General features: G+C 46.2%; 2 protein-coding genes across 3 annotated transcripts; both read right to left on the bottom strand.

Annotated features, from left to right (window-relative positions):
• Nucleotides 1-245: 245 nt before the first annotated feature.
• LOC105565432 (smoothelin-like protein 2) lies at nucleotides 246-4,635 on the bottom strand. Of its 2 annotated transcripts, XM_012018626.1 has the most exons (6): nucleotides 3,372-4,635; nucleotides 1,756-1,889; nucleotides 1,568-1,634; nucleotides 1,324-1,447; nucleotides 1,057-1,208; nucleotides 246-935 (listed from the first exon to the last, which is right to left on the bottom strand). In XM_012018626.1, the coding sequence occupies exons 2-6, from the start codon at nucleotides 1,844-1,846 to the stop codon at nucleotides 812-814; spliced, it is 558 nt and encodes a 185-aa protein (XP_011874016.1). In that variant the 5' UTR covers nucleotides 1,847-1,889; nucleotides 3,372-4,635; the 3' UTR covers nucleotides 246-811. The 2 variants fall into 2 exon arrangements, with proteins under 2 accessions (XP_011874016.1, XP_011874017.1); XM_012018627.1 differs by lacking the exon at nucleotides 1,756-1,889 and having other exon boundaries at nucleotides 3,087-4,183.
• Nucleotides 4,283-20,946, bottom strand: LOC105565484. The gene is made up of 4 exons (XM_012018731.1): nucleotides 19,595-20,946; nucleotides 15,838-15,879; nucleotides 14,332-14,607; nucleotides 4,283-8,883 (listed from the first exon to the last, which is right to left on the bottom strand). Exons 2-4 carry the CDS (start codon nucleotides 15,851-15,853, stop codon nucleotides 4,661-4,663), a joined length of 4,515 nt encoding a protein of 1,504 aa, XP_011874121.1. The 5' UTR covers nucleotides 15,854-15,879; nucleotides 19,595-20,946; the 3' UTR covers nucleotides 4,283-4,660.
• Between the last annotated feature and the right edge of the window lie 49 nt (nucleotides 20,947-20,995).

Below are 20,995 nucleotides of genomic sequence, written 5' to 3'. Positions count from 1 at the left end.
GTCGGTATGACAGGTTTCTTGACTAAGAAAATTACCGCTTACTAATCTTACCGGTGATATGGCCAGAGTCTGGATATATATATTACTGTATATACCGTTAAAAATAAAATTGGAAACTTCGTGTTGATATTACTTAGTGCATAAAAATTAATAAAAAGATTCACAAGCGCAAAAGTTATTTTAACTGTGTCGGTAACATAGACGGCTTTAGGATCCTTGCTAACGGGGGAACAATTGAAAAACTCTTCTCATATCACATATTTATATTTGAGAAATCTCTTTGGTACTCTTAAGACATCTTTATTAGTTTTATCGACGCTAACGTCACTGGCAGCGATTCTACGTTTCGCTTACACGTGGATACTATTGTGCGTTTTTATAAAACCCATTAGCCGCTGCATCAGCATCGGTACAAAGTAATTACACGTTAGTAAGGCTGCGTGCCAGAAAAATATAAGACATGTACGAGATATGAAAATATAAGATATGTACGAATGCATAGCTTCTCACGCGGTCGTGAGACTAATTTCAATGACTCATCATCATCATTGCTGTCATCATCGTCATCATCATCATCATCATAAAATATTGCCTCAAATTCTACGCTTACTACCAGATTTGATTCACATGTGGCCGCAAGAACGTCAATCTGACTGCGTATAAAAAAAGAAATGGCTATATATTGTTCTTCCAACCACATATGAGTTAGAAAAACTTTTCTCTACGAGTAGCGGTCATGTTATGTCTTGGCGTAAAATGGAATTATATTGCTGCTGTTGCTGCTGCTGCTGCTGCGATTTTAAACTGGCTGTTAGTCTTCATCCTTGAAACGACGATAAATGGACTGAACATATGTGAAGACGCACTTCCAATCCGGCCGTTGCATCATCACCATGTCCTCGACGTCGAGTAACGGCGCGATTCCAGCGATTTCGCTGCAAGAAAACAAAGTTCTTGAGTTTGCAAGTACAAAAGAAGAAGATGAACAATTAGATTCTCGAAAACGAGAAAAGAATATCTCGGCATTTCGAGGAGTGGAAATGGGGAAATTCTTACTCGGCCTTCGTAAAAGCGAGTTCGAAGTTTTTCCTGCGATTCTCCGGACGTAGAGAATTGTAGTCGAAAGCGTCCGGCCTGAAGTGGTGGAGCAACGCGCAGAATGCTAAACCGTTGTTCCAGCTTGTCGAAAAGTTGTCAAGCTTCACATTCTGTGGGACAGAGGAGAAAAAGCTTTTATATTCCATTCAATAACTCGCTAACCGTAGCGCGCTTCCCTCGATAGACAAAAGAATATTATTTTATATATGTACAACGCACACCTACCTCGTACTCTTTGGTTTTCGACCGACACCACGCCAGTAATCGCTCTTTAATTTGCGCAGCGTTGTCTCGTACAGTTGGTTCGGTAAATTTTAGTCGGAAATCTGTTCCCGGTGATTTTAGGGAGCTAAATGAACAAATCGGTGATAAAATGTGAAGCATTCGACAAGATGTGAATTACATCTTTAATGATCTCTACCACGTTAGAGCACCCACGCAATCATGCAGTCTTAATTTCTATTCTCACCTTGGCAAACTATTTTGCTTGTCAAGCTGACGAAATTTGGCGAACGGCGACAGCGGCTTTTTCGGAGCTGAAAAAACAACAGGACGCTGAAAAGCTATGAATGCTCAGAAAGCGCACGATATGTTAGACTCGTATTGAGATGCATACTAATTGTAAGATCTGACTGTAATGTTAATGTCTCTCTATACCTATTTTAAATTGTCTATAACTGAATCCTGGCAACAAAGGCGTCAGAGGTTGCGAATTATTAGAAAACCTGGATCTAGCAGAATCGTTCATCTCTCACTCTCGTCGCGTGCCCGCAGCGACATGCATTAGTTGTCTTACAAACAAATTCAATAACGGTTTAGTATGAAAAAGAACAGGGCGATCACGTACATACATGTGTCTGTACAGATATTAATTGTCTGAGTATCTCTTAGCAAATTCTCGGCCAGTAACAGGGACGTGACAAATTTAAAGTAAAAAAAAAAATAGGAACGCTTCGGATTTAGTTCGATTCTAAAGTGGATAGGTGCTAAATTCGTCGATCGATCGACATTGATCAACGCCACCGCCATGCACGAGCGTTGAAAAGGATGTCCGTGCGCGCGTACGCACGCACGCACGCACTTGTACTTCCACGAGGACGTCACAAGGTGTGGCGACAAGCATGGGTAGATTATCGTTCAAACTACGCGTTCAAACTTCGGGAATCCAAACCTTTTGTTCCACAATTCGTCAGAATTAACGAGAGAAAAAGCATTAAAAAAAATATATCTAACTGAATCTCAGAAGTCTTCTGTGTCTCAATCTGCTAGATGTACAGTAATGGACAGAATGGTTGCAACATTTCTTAAGTTTTAGAAACGCGCATTTAGATTCAGAATTACGTTCTAAAACATTTTTTCCAAGGAAAATTTTATTCGAGAAATAGTTCGAGAAACGCTCAAAATGGTTTTGAAATGGCCATCGAGCAAAATGTTCCTCGGGGAAGAAGATTTGAAACGTAATCCTAAATCTAAACGCATATTCCCAAACTCATTAAAAAAAAAGTGTTGTTGCAACCATTCTGTCCATTACTGTATGTACAATTCAATGCCATGTAGATTTTTTTCCTCGACAGGGAACTTCACTTCCAATACTTCAGTTTGCTTTCAAGAACTAACATTTTTCATGCAAATTTGCAGAATCGCGCGACGCTTTCGAACGAAATATCAAGCGAAGAAATTGTTTTTTTTGTCGCAAACGCGTGCAATAAAATTGTCCCCATGCCAGCTCAATATTATAAGTCCTCTGTGTAAAAACATCCATCCAAAAAGTTGCTTGATTTCTGCATTTCTTCTTCAATTCTCATTATAAAGGGAGAAGATGACAAACGTAATATATAATTAACTAATATTACGTGCGCGTGTAATTATGTTTATTTATTATTATGCGATATAGCGCACCGGGAAATATTTCACCGATATAAAAAAAATCTGATTGAAACTTGTTCTGGAAAAATGGACTAACTCGATGCAATAAGTTTCGCAAATACTGTGAAATACGGAACTGCAACTGCGGTGCGTGGAGTTATATCCCGAGCGGCGAAAAGAAAAGTCGTCTTTGGTATTCATCGAAGCGTCCATATTTTCGGGGGATGCTTTCGAGAGATCTGAGCCGAGTTATTCGGGCCGCCGCAGCATCGCTATGCGAACTGTACCAGCGCGCGGCACACACGCGTACACTACGATTACACTCTTTTAGACACACTCGCAGCAGTGCAAACTGTATACGTCACTGCGTAACAAAAGGATCAACAAAAATAAGGGCTGTGACTCACTGCTTTATTCGGGGATTGGCGCGGTCCTCTTTGCGACTCCGTCCGCGAGAACGTGCGCGTCGCGCTCGCGACTAGGGTTCAAGTAAAAGAAGAAAGGGAGAAAAAAAATGTTGAGAGAAGAAGAGCTGGGAAAAGGGGTAGAGGCGCGAGAGTCGCGCGTGTAAGACGCGCGAATCTTTTACATATGCGGATTTTGCGGCTCGTGGCTAATTGTAATCGCGCATCGAGCGGAGTAACGGCGGAACGACCGATGCGTTGCGCGGTGTTCTCCCCGTTTCTTGCTGGTTACAGCGGGTTTCGCGCATACAGCGGCACCGCGTTGCTCGACTCTTCCCGCGCACATGCCGGCGAGCGAGGCGATCTTGAGCGAGAAGAAGTGGGGCGCTGGACACCGGCGATGATGATGGTCGTTGAATCGATCTGCACTACCGTCTCTCGTAATGGACGAAGACCATGTGTCGGCGTCCAATCCCGCCGCGGTTGCACGAAACGTGCTGCTTTCGCAGAGGGCTATGTAGCATTCGTGTCGAAAACGGCGTCGCGGAACGTTTCTATTTCTCAAATATGCAGCTTCTAATCAGATTCGTTAGACGTGATACTGGGACGAAGAGAGCTTCGGCACGAATTTCGAATCTAGAGCTCGGCGATAGCGAAAGTTCGCGAGAATTGCACACGGCGAATTAGACCGTAAATTCCAAGCTGCTATTAACGGAGCTGCCTTCCGCTTCTCTTCGATTATCCATGAAAGTTGATTAAATCATCGATTCTATTGAAACACGTGGCATTTTGTAGAAAATGCAGTTGGAATACTGGATTCACTTTTACGAAGAAGGTAGATCGTTGCCATTAAACGCTAGTCGATGCCAACACGGAGGGAAGTGAAGGATCGGTTAAATCCTAAAGAACAGCTCTAGAATCTCAGTTAACGTTTACAGAAACAGTCTTATGAAAACGAGTAACAATAATCGTATCTGCAAACCCCTAAACAGTTAGAATTAACCGGCTGTGTGCGCGTCGTCCCGGATTGCAGTTGTCAAGGGCAGGCCAAGTGCGAGTCAAAGTGGGCAAGATCACAGTTTAACGATCCGCGTTGTCGGCCGGATTACGTAGCATATCGAGACTAGTGTAGAATCGCATTCTTATCACGATGTTCAGCGCGGCGCGGAGTGTCGCCGGCTCTCGCACAAAGAGCACTCGCAAAAGTCTTGAACGGACGTCGCTTTTACCGTCGTCAAGTCCCCCAAGTGCACACCGCGCCGACACTTTACAACACGATGAAGATCGGTCGATCAGAAATGATGATCGTCGGTCCTGGTAGCCTCCTCGAAGATGTCGTCAAACACCTTGTCCACGTCGGCGCTGTTGAGGCTCCCCACGGGAATCTGCGGCACCGTCGGGATTGTCAGACGCAGGCTTTCGTCGCATATCCCCGGCATGGTGCGACTCCTGGACAGACCGACAAGGCCCTTCTTCACCGAGTCGCGCGACGAGAAACGTCTGCCCTTGGAGTCCTTCGTCTCCGCGGCGCCGTCGTTCGCCGGACTGTCGAAGTACCTGCGTATCTTGTCCTCCATCTTCTTTACGCTGTCCGAGGACGAGGACGCCTCGTATTGCTTTTTCATCTTGAAGGACGACGGCGACCTCGGCTTGGGCGGTTTCGGAAGGTAGGATCCGGTACCGGCGAGGGATTGCGGCGGCAACTTACCCTGTACCGGGCGCGACGATGCGTGATGACTCCTCGAGAGTGCCAGCTGGTGCCACGACTCGGACTTTGACAGAACGATGGATCTGGACGGCCTGTTGGTGCAGGATACAAGATACTCGTCACTGGAGTCCATCGTGTCGCTCGGGATCGGCGAGTGTTCCTTTTGGATGGGTTTTGAGTGGCCGCCCGGTTCATACTGTTCTCTAAGAGCGGTGATCCGGTTCTTCGCGCTGAATCCGGAGGGTGGTGTTACCGACAGCAAACCAGTGACGACCACCGGTGGCTCTGGTCTTCTCGGAGGCTCCAATCTCCTCGGCGGTTCCAACTTCCTCGACGGTTCCGATCTTCTCGGCAGTTCCGGCCTTTTCGGCGACTCCAATCTTCTCGGCGGTTCCGATCTTTTCGGTGGCTCCGGTCTCTTGGGCAGTTCCAGTCTTTTCGGCGTCTCGGGCGATTGGAATCTTAGAGGTTGATTAAAACTGTTAGATTGATGAAAACTGTTAGGCTGATTGAAATTGCTAGGCTGGTTAACGACAGACGTATGATGATCGTTCAGCATCGCTCGCTCGTTCTGCAACTGACGCACCAGGCTCTGCTGTAGCATGTTGTGTCGACGTATCTCGTCCTCGGTCGTGGTGGTCTCGCTACTGGTCGGTTTGGGATGCGACCAGAGCTGCGAGGGTGAGGAGGAGGATGACGTTCCAGATTCCAGTCTGATTTCGTTGAGTTGCGCCGTCGGAACGTCCGCAGACGCTACGGTCGCAATCGCACAGGTGTACCGCGTGACGACGCCGGTATCCGCGCTGATGTCCTGATTCTGGATATTCTGTTCCTCCGGCAAAACGCCGTCATTTGTACACAAGGGCTTTTCTTTGCCGATTTCATGCGACACGCTCGGCATCCGATCTTCGAATGGATCCTTGTTGGATTTAACATACGGGATATAAGTCGGGTACATTTGAAATTGATTATCAATCGCCGATTTAGGCGAGAAGTAATTTTCACATCGCGGACTCGTTCGGAGGACCGGTTCGCGCTGTTCCGGCAACTGATGGCCGGAAATCGCCTGAAACGGAACCTTCTCCGTGGTATACGGCGCGCAAACGGTGTCTTCTTTGACAAGGTCGCACGGATTCTTGTTCGCTGAGGGCATGTCTTCGTTTCGTGACGTGGTGTCAGTCGTTAAGGCATGATAATTGCGATTGTGGTCCAGAACGAAATGGCTCGGCTCCCCGGCAGGATGATACATCGAGTCCGATTTCGGAACGACGTTGTATTGAGGAGCCGTCCAGTGTTCCTTGGCTTCCACTTCCGACTCGTTATGGGTCTGAACAGATGCGTTATTGTACGCGGACGGCGGTCCCTTTGCGACTCTAGGAACTACTCGAAACACGCGTGCCTCCCCAGGATGACCGTCGTCGTTGACACCCGTCTGTACGGCCACAGACGAGCTACCTTTGAGCATCGCATCGATCGGCGCGTTCACCGCGAATGCAGCTCCAAACGGATCCTTGTCGTTACGCGCTGTGGTTTGCGCTAATTTAAAGGCACTCTTCTCGCTGCGGACATCAAATTTGTCCCGAACTGGTTCCTCAACTGCGCGACGCGGCTCGCTCGGGCGATACTGGACCTGCGGTCCTTTTTCAGGGAACATCCTGAAGGAAATCTTCCCGTCTACCACGCCGAGCTTCTCGTTCAACGGTGCCAAGTTCTTGCGATGCGCGTTCGAGTGCTCGTGGCGCCTGCGAGAATCCTCGACGCTCTTGGCTTCCGGAGCGGCGTTCTTGCCGATGAAGGGCGCGAACTGCTTGCAGAACAGCCGATAGTCGAGCCGCCCGTTTTCGGTCACCATCTTGTTCGATTTGCCTTCGTTTCTGTCGTGTTCGATCCACGGTGGTCGAGGAAAGGTAGACTTCTGAATGTTCTCGTTCGCGTTGTACGACGGCGGTTGGGATTGGTTGCCGTCTCGATCGAACATCTTGGCTTTCTCACGCAAGGAATTTCCGGATGGTGGTGCGTTGTCCCTCTGCCAATGGTAGCCAGCCGGGGACTTTGGTGTACGTGGCTTCTCGATCTTTCGAAACGGCGACGAAGGTGCGTGTCTGAAGCCCGCGTCCGGCTGCGGCACGTTTACGTTTGCGAACGGGAAGCCGTTGTGCGGCGCGCTGCCACTGGCCGGCGTCTTCTTCCTCGCCGGGACTTGGGGGGACGTTTGGGGCGTATCCGAGAAGTGTTTCGCGGTGTTTTGCAATCTCGGTGACAACTTGTCGGCATCGTTCGCGAGCGAGGGCTTGTCGAAGGCGGTCTTGATGTTCGAGAACCGATTGTTCCAATTTTCGTTCGTCTGCGGCATATCCATCGTCTTGTTGTAGCCGAAGGACTTGACAAAGGCGGGCACGGCGTTGCACGCCTGCGTCTCGTTCCGGCTGATCAACGCCAGGAACTTCTTATCGTTCTCCGTTCTGGGTTGGAACGACGGCACGCCGAGATTGGACGCGTTCGCCACGATCTTGTCGCCCACGTTAATGGGACGTCGCAGGACCACGCAGCCGGGATTGTCGTAACCGAAACTATCGGTCTGCAACTTGAGGTAGCTCGGTATGTCGATGGTATTGGCGCGCTTGATCTTTGACTTTTTCGCCGCGAACTTGTTGCTGCATTTACCGGCGCTGATCAGTTCCGCGCGTTGCCGAAGCGCCGCCGCGAGTTTCGTCACCCGGCTCTGCTCCTCGCTCGCCCTCTTGATCGCGGTTTCCTCGTCGTCGCTCACCTTCTCTTGATAGCCGTCGACGCTGTCGCGTTGCCGGGTCTGGGTATTGGATTCGTTCGCTGTTCTGGGTGCGACCACCGGCCGATCTGCATAACCGATCTGCGACGGAATCAGCGGCCGATACGCACCGGCGTCCTTGTTCCTGTCGCGCAACGACTGACGCTGATTAATCACGTCCTTCGTGTACTTGTCGTGGATCTCCTCCACGTGCGGCCTCTCGCCGCTGGTTACGTTACGCGACGCGGGCAGCGGTGGTTCGGGTCGTACAGCCGGGAACACCTGGTCGTTCAGCCTCGCCAGGTCCGCGCTGCTCTCCTCCAGCTGCCTCCTCGCGCGCGCGATCTCCTCGGCGGAGACGCCGATGGTGTGTCTGACGGGGCGCCGTCTTCGTCCGGGCGGCGCGCCGCTACCCTGCGCCGCAACGTCCGCCGTCCTGTCGGCCTCGCCGCTACTCGGCTCCCTTTCTTCCGTCGGCACCTGCAGCCGCGACAGCAGGCTCGACACCAACCGTAGGAGGTGTAGCTTACTCGTGGGGTCCGACACTCCACCGTGCTTGGCGAGGGTCGCGACGTCCGTGCGCTCGAGGGTCTCGCGCAAACGGGAGAGCGCGGTCTGGATGTCCAACAGCAGCAGGTCCTCCAGGAACTTGAGCTCGTCCTTCCTCGATACGGGCACGTCGTGGTTGCAACCGAGCAACGCCTGTTCCATGGAACGGCGCGCGCAGGTTTGGTCGCCGAGGCCGTCGGTGCCGGCGCCCACGCCGACGCCGACGCCGGGCTCGTCGCCGCCTCGCCGGCAACCCGCCGCCAGGGACAGCTCGAGCGCCTCGCGCAGACGTTCTACCAGTACCGGCAATGAATTCCACTCACCAATTGCCGCGCTGGGACCGCCGCTGACGCGACGCTGCTGTCCGTCTCCGTCGCCGACGGTGGTTGCCAGTGGCACCCCTGCACCCGGCTCCGCCTGCCTCGCGGCTACCCCCGACACCAGCACGCCGTCGTCCGACGACGCGCTCCTCGTGACGGTCGCCAGCTCGGCTGTAGAGAAACAGACCGGATGATAGCTCAGTCATTCGTATAATCGTATTGAATCTATTTCATTAGGTGAAAATTTAGATTGTTTATAACCGAAGTGATACTTTTCGCAATAAATACGGAGATTTTAATGCGAGGCTCATTAGCGTCAAAAGTCAAGTCGATTTAAAGTTTACATGGATTTACTATTCCAATAAAAAGTTGCGTTTTAAGAATTGTCGCGCAATTTACTGACTGTGAATGGGAAAAAGTGTAGAAAGTTCACACAGAAATATTGTTATTAAGATACCAAGATCCTCGAGAAGTGACATCTTCTCCAATTAATTGTATTAGATTATTTAAATTATGTAACTTATTTATTAGATTATTTAAATTATCTAATCTATTTGTTACATTATTTAAATTATCTAATCTATTTATTAGATTATTTACGGTGTAACTCATGTGTAAATCATATATCAGCTTTGCTAGACAGATAAACGTACAACTCTGTAACGTTGGGATAAAATTACGCTTACGCGCAGGTGTGAAAACGCATGTCTACTTACTATGTTTTCGGACTACGTGGAGAAAATATACCAACGGCCCACAAAATACTGCTTCGCTAGTCGAATAGCGGAAGAAAACTCGCTGCTTTTCTGCCAGAACGATCGCTATTTTTAATCCGCGATTGAAGAGCCCGAGCGTAAATCTCGACAAGTGGTGCTTCTCGAACACTGAATTATGTACATTCGATTATTCGCGTCGGCTGTTTACGCATACTCGCGTCTTGCTTCCTGAATTTACAACCATCTGTCGTTTTAACCGAGACACACGCTCTGTCGTCAAGGTCGTTCGATAAAAACCTCCGACATTCCCCTAGTAGCACAATATTGGGAAATAATATAAATCTAATATTCCCAATATTGATACAATGTTAGACTAATGACTAATATTCATATTACGTCCAGTGAGAAATGATTCGTCGATCGATGTCGAATGGACGAGTCCTTTCTCGGTAGACATTGCTAAATATCGGCCAATGCACTTCCATTACAAATCTAATGTTACATAATTATTATCGTGTAATTTACACTTTTTCCATAGCCAATAATGATCTTACATTGGAAGACGTTGGCTAATGCCTATCCAATATAACAAATGTGTCTGTTCTTTTTAACTGATGGCTGCACTAGTTCACAGTTTATCTTCTTCCTTCTATTGAAAAGAGAAAGATAAATTCTGAACTGGTGCAGCAAGTTCAACTAGAAAGACCCAAATGTTGGGCCAATGTTTAGCCAATGTTTATCCAATTGGTCTGCTCTTTCGAGCTGGACTTGCTGCACCAGTTCAGAGTTTACCTTTCTCTTTCCAATGTAGATGGAAGAAGATAAACTGTGAACTAGTGCAGCCAGTTCAGCGAAAAACAAACAGACACAATGTTTAGCCATGTGTACTGTGCTACTAGGGTTTACGAGAAAGCACCGCTTGTGTCGCGCGTTTTGCTCTCGAATTTGTCGCATAGATATATCGCGTAACCGGCAACAAGACGCGCGGATTACTCTAAAAGCGTGAATTGTTCCAGCCTAACGAAACAACGTCAATGGCTGCATTCAGCAGAAAAAGCAGCTTCGCAACTGTTGTAAAATTCGTGAATCTGATTGGCGTATGCTCTTAAATTCGCTCAAGATCAAAAGAAGACGCCAATCAGATTCACGAATTTTACAGTTGCAAAGCGGCTTTCTCCGCTGAACGCAGCCGGTGGCAAGTGGTCGCTGCGTAAAACACTGTTCCCGACGTTCGCACAACTGAAGACAACACCGTTTTCCTACCGAAACGCGATCGCGTCGGCTCGCGAAAGGGAGTGAATTTTGACAAACGATACTCCTCCGCGTTTAAGCCGGCTCGAGGTAGAGGAGAGTTAGAACTCGCGATATCACCGCGCGCGCTTCCCAATGCGTAACTCGCTTATCGCTCGCGCGAAGAGGCACCGCGGATTGTCGGGACCTCGCACGTCCGGCCGCCTCGGCACGTCTCTCTTCGGCGCGTCAACGCGCCGCGCGTTTTAAGAGCCGCGCGAACCGCGGGGAGCGGCCCGCGGGACGCGCGAGGCAGTTAGTTAGAAGCATTGTAAAACAACCGGTTTCGCGCGGGCGCGACAATCCGTCCGTGCGCGTCCGCGCGCCCGCCGTGCGAATCCGCGGACTTTTCGATCGCCCTCCCCCCCTGGAAGGCGTCCGTTCCTTATCGCACCGTGAATCCGCCTCCCCCGAGGACCCGCGACGATCGGACGGTCGCGCGAATCGGGCGGGCGCGGCAACGATGAGTTTTAACGCGCTTTGGAGCACAGTGTTTTTACCCGATTGCGAGAAGTCCGCCACTATCGTACCGCTACTGCCGCTGCGCACGGATTTCTCCGCGATTCGCGAAGAGAAAGAGAAAGAAAGAGAGCGCGAGCGGAGATCGCGAGCGAACGCGCGCGCTGACCGGCTTCGGCTATCGCGCGCGCGCTCGCTTTATTTAAAACAACGTACGGGGATTCTCCCGCCGCGGGGATTTATTTTCGGTCGCTCGTTCGACGCCTGTGCAGCTGCCGCGCGAAGCGAAGCGAAGCGGGGCGAGGCGAGGATCTCCGCGCGCGCGCCGCGAAACTACCCGCGGATCGCGAACGCAGAAAATGCCCGTGCGTTTCTTCGCCACGCGATTTTGCAGCGGGTATCTAATAACAGCCGCGCCTTGTCTGCGCCATTAATCACGTTGTTGCGTTGTTGTTGTACCGCGGCGCAACCGCGTGTCCTTTGCGCGTTTTTATTTTTGGAGTCGAAGACGAGGGGGGAGGTTGCGAAACAACGTCGGCACCGAGACGGCCTGACGCTACGAATTGACGAGAACGACGCCGTTCTCCCTTCGCGCCCGAAACCCCCACTCTCCTCGCCCTGTTTTTACTCGACCGAAAATTGCCTCTTAAGAGGCAATCCGGAAATCAATTCCGCCTTATCCGTTATTTTGCTTACGAACGGGATAAGGTAGCGAATGTGCGCAACAGATGCATAACATTGGTTGCACCCCAGTTGCCGCGTCCCACTTTGCTCTCCACCGCCCATTCCATTTCTCTTTCCGCATGGAGAGGCCTCCGCAGCCTTCTTTTTGCGGACCGTAAACTTGTCGCGCGTCAGACAAGCGACATTTCTTGATCTGCCCGAACGGAACCGGAGATTTTCAAAATTGCCGCGACGACACAGAGATCCCTCGCTTTGTACGACGCTTTCTTAATGCACTCACGTCCAGCCCAAGGCGTTTCTCTTTTCCGCTGGGACTTCGTGTTCAGTTTTTCTGCTCTCTTTCTCCCCGCATTATTTCATCTTCTCTTATTCCGTTCATTGTCCCGGTCCACGCGTATCGTCTATTTTTATATTCTTGTCTCTCCTCTCGTCGCCCCCTGCCTCCCGGCTCCCTCTCGTTTTTGCCAATAATTCTATTTTTGAGAGCGCCACTAGTCTGCGTTGTGCGTAACGGATATTTCATATTCCGGGAATTTATATCGGGCATTTCCATTGTAGTGTCAGGTAGCTGTGTAATTGTATATCGCGCCGCGCGGGAGCGTAAGATTTGTAAATAACGCGGGAACCCTGTAGCGCGCGACCGAAATAGTTCGCGCGTTTAGATTTCCTTGAAGCGTACGCGCGCGAAACGCAGATCGCTGTATATCCGCGCCGGACTATCCGCTGACGTCGCTATTCAAATAAACGCGTGAACGTCTATGCGAATAATGGTAGCGCGAACGCAAACACACGTCGACGACTTGGTGAGCGAGGCCGATTGGTACCGACAAGCGCGACGGGGTAAACACGCGCGGTGCGTGAGTCCGTGCGTAATTTCTTTCAAATTGATAGAATTTCTATTTTAACCGGCCGCGGGATGTCCCAGAAACGCCGAACTTAATTTCACGCCAACGAATTTCCAGCTTTGCATCGAGGTAGCGAGCGAGAGTTCATTTTCCTCGACTGAAGGGCCAAACCGGAAGTGAGCAGAATCCGCGTTCTCAATAGTTGAGGAAAAACGCGGCCCTTTCCGCGAATTTCTCACGACACTTAGGTCCGGTTTCACCAAACGTCGCTTTACTTTAATCTTAGTTTAATTCACGTTTGTCTCTCTCTAAAGCAACGGTTGGAAAGAGACAAAGAACGAATTAAACTAACAAGTGTAAGCTTAAAGTTAAGCGACGTTGGTGAAACCGGGCTTTCCCTTACGGAACAAAACACTCAAGTTTTGAGTGTTAACACTCGATTGTCCGCATTTACTCTCAAATTTGGGCGTAAGCACCCAGATTTAAATGTTTACAAAACTTGAGTGTTTTTTCCGTAAGGGTTGGACTGCTTTCCTTTTAGAGCACACATTTTTTACACAAATCGACACACGACTCTTTCCATTTAGAATTTAATTCAAACTCAATCGACACTTTACGCCTCTGCTCGGGAGGAGACCCAGCGAGAAATGACTCGTCAGTCGAGGTCGAAACGATGTCGAGTCGGCGTCGACGCCGTCGAATTGACGTCGATCGACGAAAGATTTCTCACTGTGGAGTCGGAGTGTGTTTTTGGCCGAAGAGAACGCATCCGCTCCGAGTGTTTCGATAGAATCTTTTGTCGGTACAATCTTTTTTCGATAGAATCCATCTCTTAAAACCTTTTTCTTTGAACCTTTGCCGTTTAACTGTGACCACCTGTTCTCGGGTCTGTTAACTCGTGTCGATTTGTGTCTCCTAAAAGGAAAGCAGCCTTAAGTATAATCAAATTGTATTGTTTATCTAGATACAGCGCGCTTTAATCCCTGTCCCGAGTTCAATTATACCGCGGTGTATCTAATGTTGGAAGGAGGTAACGAAAAACAAGATGGCACAGGACCAAATTTTCAAATTCCCAGAAAACAGAGAGTGTGCCTGCGAATTCTGGCGCACCATTTCAGCGATATACTTTGCTACAATGTACCGCTACCCCGAATATGTTACAAATACGTTCGTAACATTTTCGAAATCATTTAGCTCTTGACATTATCGAATTTTATGAGTCAAAAGTGTATACGATGCAAATTTGGATTTAACGGGCCTGGATCGTAGCTCTTCTCGGTCCAACGTTAATAAATGCATTAATTTTAATCGCTTTAATTGCGTTGTTTAATCGCTTAATTATATAATAGTTGTCCCGCGTTGAATCTTCCAACACTTTGGCGTTTAATGATTTCCTCGCGCAAATACTTTCATATTCGAGCTTACTAAAAATACTCGGATTCTCTCTTAGGCCCGGTTTCACCAACGTCGCTTAACTTTTAAGCTTAGCTTCATTCGTTCTTTGTCTCTTTCCAATTGTTACTTTAGAAAGAGGCAAACATGAATTAAACCGAGATTAAAGTTAAGCGACGTTTGATGACACTTTACTAAACTTTACTTGATTGATCGAAGTGCGCGTCACCAACCTGGGGCCGACGTTTCTTCTTCTTGCGTCTCTTCGCGACCCGGCGACTCCTTCGTGTCTCCTGCCTCCTTAATTTCCTCTGGTTCTTTCTCCTTTACTTCTTCTCGTTCCTTCTCCTTAACTTCCTCTCGTTCCTCTTCCGACTCCTTCGTAGACGATTTTGCCGACAGCTCGGAGGTATCCGACTCGTCTATCGTGCTCGCTACCTCATTGCTGACTTCCGCTGTTTCCGTGGCCTCATCTTGAGTGTCGTCCTGCTCCGACGCGTTCTGCGAATCTGCAAAAGCGAGATGGAAGATAATAATTTATTTTTTAATTTATTATGCTTACTCCATGCCTAGCAGCTTTGGATAACGGTTGCGGTTATACATTTATAATCGTGTCAGTATGGTTTACATTATTGTGTTTTTATCGTTTCGTAAGTGGAAGATAATCGTTCGGCAATACAAGCGTATGTACGTTAATCGGAAAAAGATAAGAAGCGATCATCCGCAATGAAAGATGTCTCTTTTCGATGATGAGTGAAACCAACGGGGCTTGAAAGATTAAAGTCCTCGATGCGTTAGTGGACGAAGTTTATGCGTCATATGGCGGAGAATGCGTGATATGTTCAACGATAATGTTGATGGTTTAAAACCGATAGTGTCGGAAATTTCTACTTTTGCCAATTTAGCATTAAAGTAGGTCCTTTTAAGTGGGAGCTAAAGTAAAATTTTGGAATTAAAGATTCAAGGGAGCAGTAAAAATATAATCATCAAAGTAGGTTATTGTTGATATGCGTAGGTGTATAGATCAGCCAAGTAGGTGTAAATTATCCTTAAAAGTGACAAAATAGTATCAAAATTTCGACTCGGGACGGCAGTAAAATATTTTTAGCAAAACATGATTAGCTACGGTAGCGAAAATTTGTCTTTTCAATGTATGTAACTCAAAAAGACTGGCAGTTACACAAAATCAGATGCAACGATTTCCTATTAACATTAAAAAATGTTCCAATAATTTCAAGCATCGTGTTCGAGAAAAAAAAATCTATAAAGTGACAGGATGAAAATGTATTTATATATTTTTCTACTTCTCAGTTCTGTCGACAAGAGCAGAATATATGATTCTTATTATTTTTGGCCGTTTCGCAGAGAGGCAGAGTTTTATAAAGATCGATGACGTAGCTCGGCGAGCGCTTCTTGTTAATAAACATCGTCAGTGCAGCGGCGAACACAGCGGCATTATATATCGCGGAAATGCGACAGGATGTAAACTGTTTGCACCCCCAGAGGCAGTAGACAGAGGTACGTTTTGATTGTGCGAGAATGCGGTCGTCCAGAGTCTTTTTGGTTAATACGCTCTGCATTCCGTTACACATTACGTTGATCATATTGAACATTACGTTTTTGCACGCATACGCTGAATTACGCTCGTTCCCGTGACTTCCTCCACTGACACTCGTTTATCTATCTACGATGATACTCAAGCAACATGGTCGTGACAGAGCTCGTAAAGGGGCCCTCACCTTCTATTCCCGACATTTCGGCACGCCGTCTCGACTGGACGCCTAGAAAAGTAAACACGATTATTAGAAAACGATGATATTTGCAATTTTATGTTTCTTGCCGATAATATAAAAGTAAAGAAGATTCTTATTTACTCGATGTTTTATTTAAAAATATCGTAGCCACAAGATTCTTTATTCTTCACTTAAACTTTCAATTTAAAAAATATTTTCAATTTCCTGATATTTTTATTCATGTTTCGTTGTTCCCGATATTTTTAAATAAAACAGCGACTCGATAAGAATCTTTTAAATTTTCAATTTAAGCGAACTCAACGATATGCTTCGCTAAGGCCGGTATTCGTAGTCGATTCTTATATCAACATCATCTTAAATAATGCTTAAGATGTTAACGTGGCCCTGTGATTGGTTTACAACCAGCAAGACTTTGAGATGATAATACGGCTCTGTGATTGGTTTACAACACCTTAAGACGCTATGAATACCGACCTAAATCATGTTAATTTGGCACTTACGATATAAGGCGATATCCTTGTTATCTTACAAGATTGCAATTTTACTTTATTAACCATATTTTTCTTCAAATTAGAAACCCAATTCTTTTGTACATGCCGTGTGTCTTGTGCCGTCAATATATTTTGACGAATATAATTTTACGATTGAAAAACGATTAACAATAAGACTTCGATCTTGAGATTTAATTCAGAGATACGATCGCAATGAATCTGATGATCAATGATCATACGAGGCATGCGAGGCGGCAGGGATCGGAACCGGTTTGCGGTTCAGCTGGTCGCGTGGCGCGCGAATCAAACGCCTACCTTCTTATTTTACGGCGTTCCCTAAATCGTTCCCAGATTGAGAGACTTGCTCATTATCGAGAACAACTGCGGCGGAAGAGGAGCGAAATCGAAGACACGGTGCACACGCGTGGTACACGGCGCTCGTTCAAACGAGGCAACGTTGTCGGCACTTTCGAGGCTTCGTGGGCCGTTTCGCGCGAAAATAGCTTTGACCCGTTTTTCGAACGTTCGGAAATTAGGAAGAAGCGGGCTAGACAGCGCGCTGATTTGCACGCGGGACGACCATGATAGGTAGGCGGTAGTGGCGATCGCGGTGTGTGCCACGAGGTCGCACTTTATAAATAGGCCGGGCGAGTTGCGGCGTATAGGTAGACGCCTCTCCGAATGCTACCGCGAGGAAGTGCTCGCGTTTCGCTCGTCACAGAGATTCCTCGTCGAGATTACCACGCGTGATCTTACGAGCTCTAACGGTGACTGAATGGGATCGTCGGAGGAAATCGATCAAACAGGAGGATTTCAACTGAAGGAACTTTCAGTTCGTCGACTTGTTTCCCTTCCATCCTTGTTAACTCTATCGATTCTTTTGATCGCGCTGAAAAGTCGTTAAGAAATTTCGTGTTTAACTCGAAATTTTTCTCAAAGTTTGAGAAATATCATGTCTTCGTGTAAATCAATAAATTTGTCTGCTCAACACAATTTCAGATTCATCTTTTTTTTAAACAACGTCAGTGTTTTCTTGACCACACCTGGCATTTTTAATAATACAGAAAATTTATTGCGAAAATATTACCTCAGCCAGGGTTTGAATCTGGACCTCCCCTACACTCTAGGCGGGCGTCTCACCAATTCGACTACAGAGGCATATGATAATATTTGTCGCAGTAACAGTATAAAGATGTCTACGCGTCTATTTCGACTTTTTTCGCAATAAATTTTCTGTATCATTAAAAGTGCCAGGTATGGTCAAGAAAACACTGACGTTGTTAGTTATCGCTGGCGACATTGAAGAATTCTTATTAGTTAATCTTTTTAATTTAAAAAAGGAAATAGATTGTGAGTTGAATTGTTCCTTTATTTGATTTGGCAAACAGTTCTTACGAAACTGATGAAAATGCAGACGAGCGAATGTCCAAAAGAGAATGTCCACTAGAGAGTGAAATATATTTTGAATATATTAATACACTTTTAATCTATAATAATATATTTAAAATTTATGTAATTGTACCCCAGTGAAAAATGATTTGTCGAAACGATGTCGAGTCAACATCGACATTATCAAATTCGACGTCGATTTGACATCAATTTGACGGTGTGGATATCGATTCAACATTATTTCGACATCGATCGACGAGTCATTTCTCGCTGGAACACATACATATACTCTTATTCGTTTTATAAGTTCTCTTAGTATCTCGAAAGACAGATCAAGTATAATAATTTATTTTCTTATCTGTTTCGATAGTACCCGTTACTTTTTTTTTTTAAATAGACAAGTAGCTTGATTTGATGCCACTTAGCTCTCTTTGTCCAGAATTGTTAGACGCGAATCGCCTGTATTTCATCTGACGTCAATCTGATTGCACCCCACTGTTTAATCCCATTGCATCCTTCTGATTTGCCGTTACCATACGTCCCGAACGCGCAGTCGTGACTTTTAGTAAATGATTCTATGTGGCAGCACGCCAACGATCACTTTACCATCCTGTTACTTGAAGCTCGCCGACTCACGACATGACGGCCTCGTCGAATTTTCGCTTCGCCGACGGTCACGTATTTTCGGATACAGGAATGCAGTTTCCGTAGACCGCGCTCCCGTTTTCGGACTTGGTGAAATTGCCGAAAAGCGTTTCGTAAAACCCGCGAGAAAGCGCCAGAGAAACTAAATCTTTCCTAACTCTTCAGAATTATTTCGATGTAGTGTATAGATGTAATTATAAATATAATAACATTCTTTTAGGACACGATAACATTCAATTCAATTGCTTCTTTTTTCTTTTTACATTGAAGGAAAAGAAACAATGAATACTATCGGCACGAATTTTATAATAGATATTATTTTTAAAAAATAAATACCCGTATATAAAGAAGTTTTGGGTATTTTGTACGTGTGCCAGAAGCAGCGACGTATGTGGAGTAAAAATAACGTTTATGAACTACAAATTGTTGGCTTGCAATGTACAAGACTTCCGAATTGCTTTTGAACGCTTCCCGTAATTGCTTCTTATCAGAAACTCGGCATGAAAAATTATTTCAACATGATAAACCATCTCCCCCATAATCCACATCATAATTCCATGGTTAACTCTTTCGAGATTCCCGAATGTGTGTACCACTAAATTTCTCCGAAAATGTACTGAAAATTAGTATAATTAAAATTAATCTGCATTGTAGGTACATACATCAAGTCGAAAAAGCCTTCTATAAACTTACCACCGTCACGTGGTCTAATGTTATTCTTTTATCCCACTTCCGTTTCATTTTTAAGAAATGTATTAATCATTCAATTTTCATTTTACCTTTATTGCTACAGACGCACGCACAATAATATTTTAATTCCATATATAAAATTAATCTTATGGAAGGCCAAGGATAATAGATTCTTCGCTTCAGTCGTCGTAATGACACCGAATGTTATATTCCGAAACAAAAATATCAACAGTTACATCGAGGAATTCAGAATAGCCGTCGATTTTACGAGAACGCGTCGTCAACAATTGCAAAATCCAAATGTCACCAATTGCCTGATCGTATCCGAGGCGGATTAATTGCTGTTCCGGGAGGGTTTCGGAAAGTGCGGAAAATGCCGAGATCTCCGATCCAGTAAACACCGAGTACCAGCTGCATTGTATCCATGTCATAATTTCTCACTCAACAATGTAAATGTAACGTAAATGCGATGTAACTGATGCTCGGTGTTTACCGGGGAGGAAAGGATACGAAAGGGCTGATTTTACCTTTAAGGATCGGAGGACCAGCTTCGGGTGGCAGTAGGAGGCCCAAGCCCTCGGGAGACTGCAGCGAGCGGCCGTCTCGCCACCACCGAACTCTCGTCGTTCCGGTGGTTATTGCTGGGCGACGGTGGTGGTGGCCGGCGGCACTGGATGATGCTCCGCTATCAACGCCGCCGTTAAAAGCACAGCGTCACCGGGCCCAAATTAGACGACCCGAAATAGCGGAATTATTGGCGGCAGTATAGCATAGCCGGCTTCGACACGGCATACCGCGGTACCCGGCCTCGGAGAACGAGCGGAATACGGTCCGACACGCTTCCGCTACCGGTATATGCGACTCCGATGCGATTCGACGCGACAGTCGTTCTGGCATCGGCAAATCTCAGGACGTCGCGACGTGCTAAACGTTCTCTTGTGTACTGAAGAAAGTGCAAGTGATATGTCGTTCTATTCAAGAGAAACAGAACCCGTGTCAGAGATTGCTGGGGATAATGTTCGCAAGAAGTCGTGTATTACAATTGATTAAATGTTGACGTAATTGTTTCCGAATTGTTAGAACTCTTTGTGATTTCGAATAAATAAAAGATTATAAACATATGTATCTATTTTAATATTATGAAGTAAGATTTTAATATCCCGAGAGCTTCAGTTCTTAATTTTAATTTAATTCTTTACTTTATGTGGAATAAGAAATTACGAGTTCTTTTGGATTATTTTCGAAATCATCAAGATTATTGCAACAGAAATTGTAACACACGTAAATATTTCCCAACGTATTATCAAAATAATATATCTATATATATCTATGTAAATCATTTTCTTAAATGTTATTTTTTAATCACTTTACTTTCTTCCTATAAGAATGTAGAAGTAAGCGTCACTTAAATAATTTTCTGATTACTCGCGGAAGCTCGAGTCATTTCTTCAGCATTTACTTCTTTAAATTTTCTAACAAATTCGTTTATATAAAATAAAAACAAAATTTCTTTATATCTATCGGTTTATATTAAAATAAAGTTTGCAGCGATAACCTTTTCCCTCTTAATTCAGATCGTTTGTAAGTCGGTCGAAATTCGCTAATAAACTCGTAATTCTATTTTCATGACCGTAAACCGAGTCATCAGCCCACGGTATATCCAAGTGCTGGCAGTCCAAATCGCCCCTGCAACTATTCGGGAATATTTCGGGAACTTCGGAAGAGCTCTCGTCCGTTCGCCACGAAAGTTACCTCGTTTGCCGGCATCGATGTCACCCGCATGCCATCTCGCGTGCCACGCGATCCGTACGTTCGCACACTTCGTCATTGCGCGCGCCGTCATATGGAATCACAGATGGCCGATTCATCGAATAATAAAAAAAAGAAGAAAAGAATAAGCGCTCAGTAAGGATGGCGAGATCACCTCA

Source organism: Vollenhovia emeryi, unplaced genomic scaffold (genome assembly GCF_000949405.1).
Source record: "Vollenhovia emeryi isolate VEMERY1.0 unplaced genomic scaffold, V.emery_V1.0 DF939152.1, whole genome shotgun sequence".
Lineage (NCBI taxonomy): Eukaryota > Metazoa > Arthropoda > Insecta > Hymenoptera > Formicidae > Vollenhovia > Vollenhovia emeryi.
This window is presented reverse-complemented; position numbering and strand designations above follow the sequence as displayed.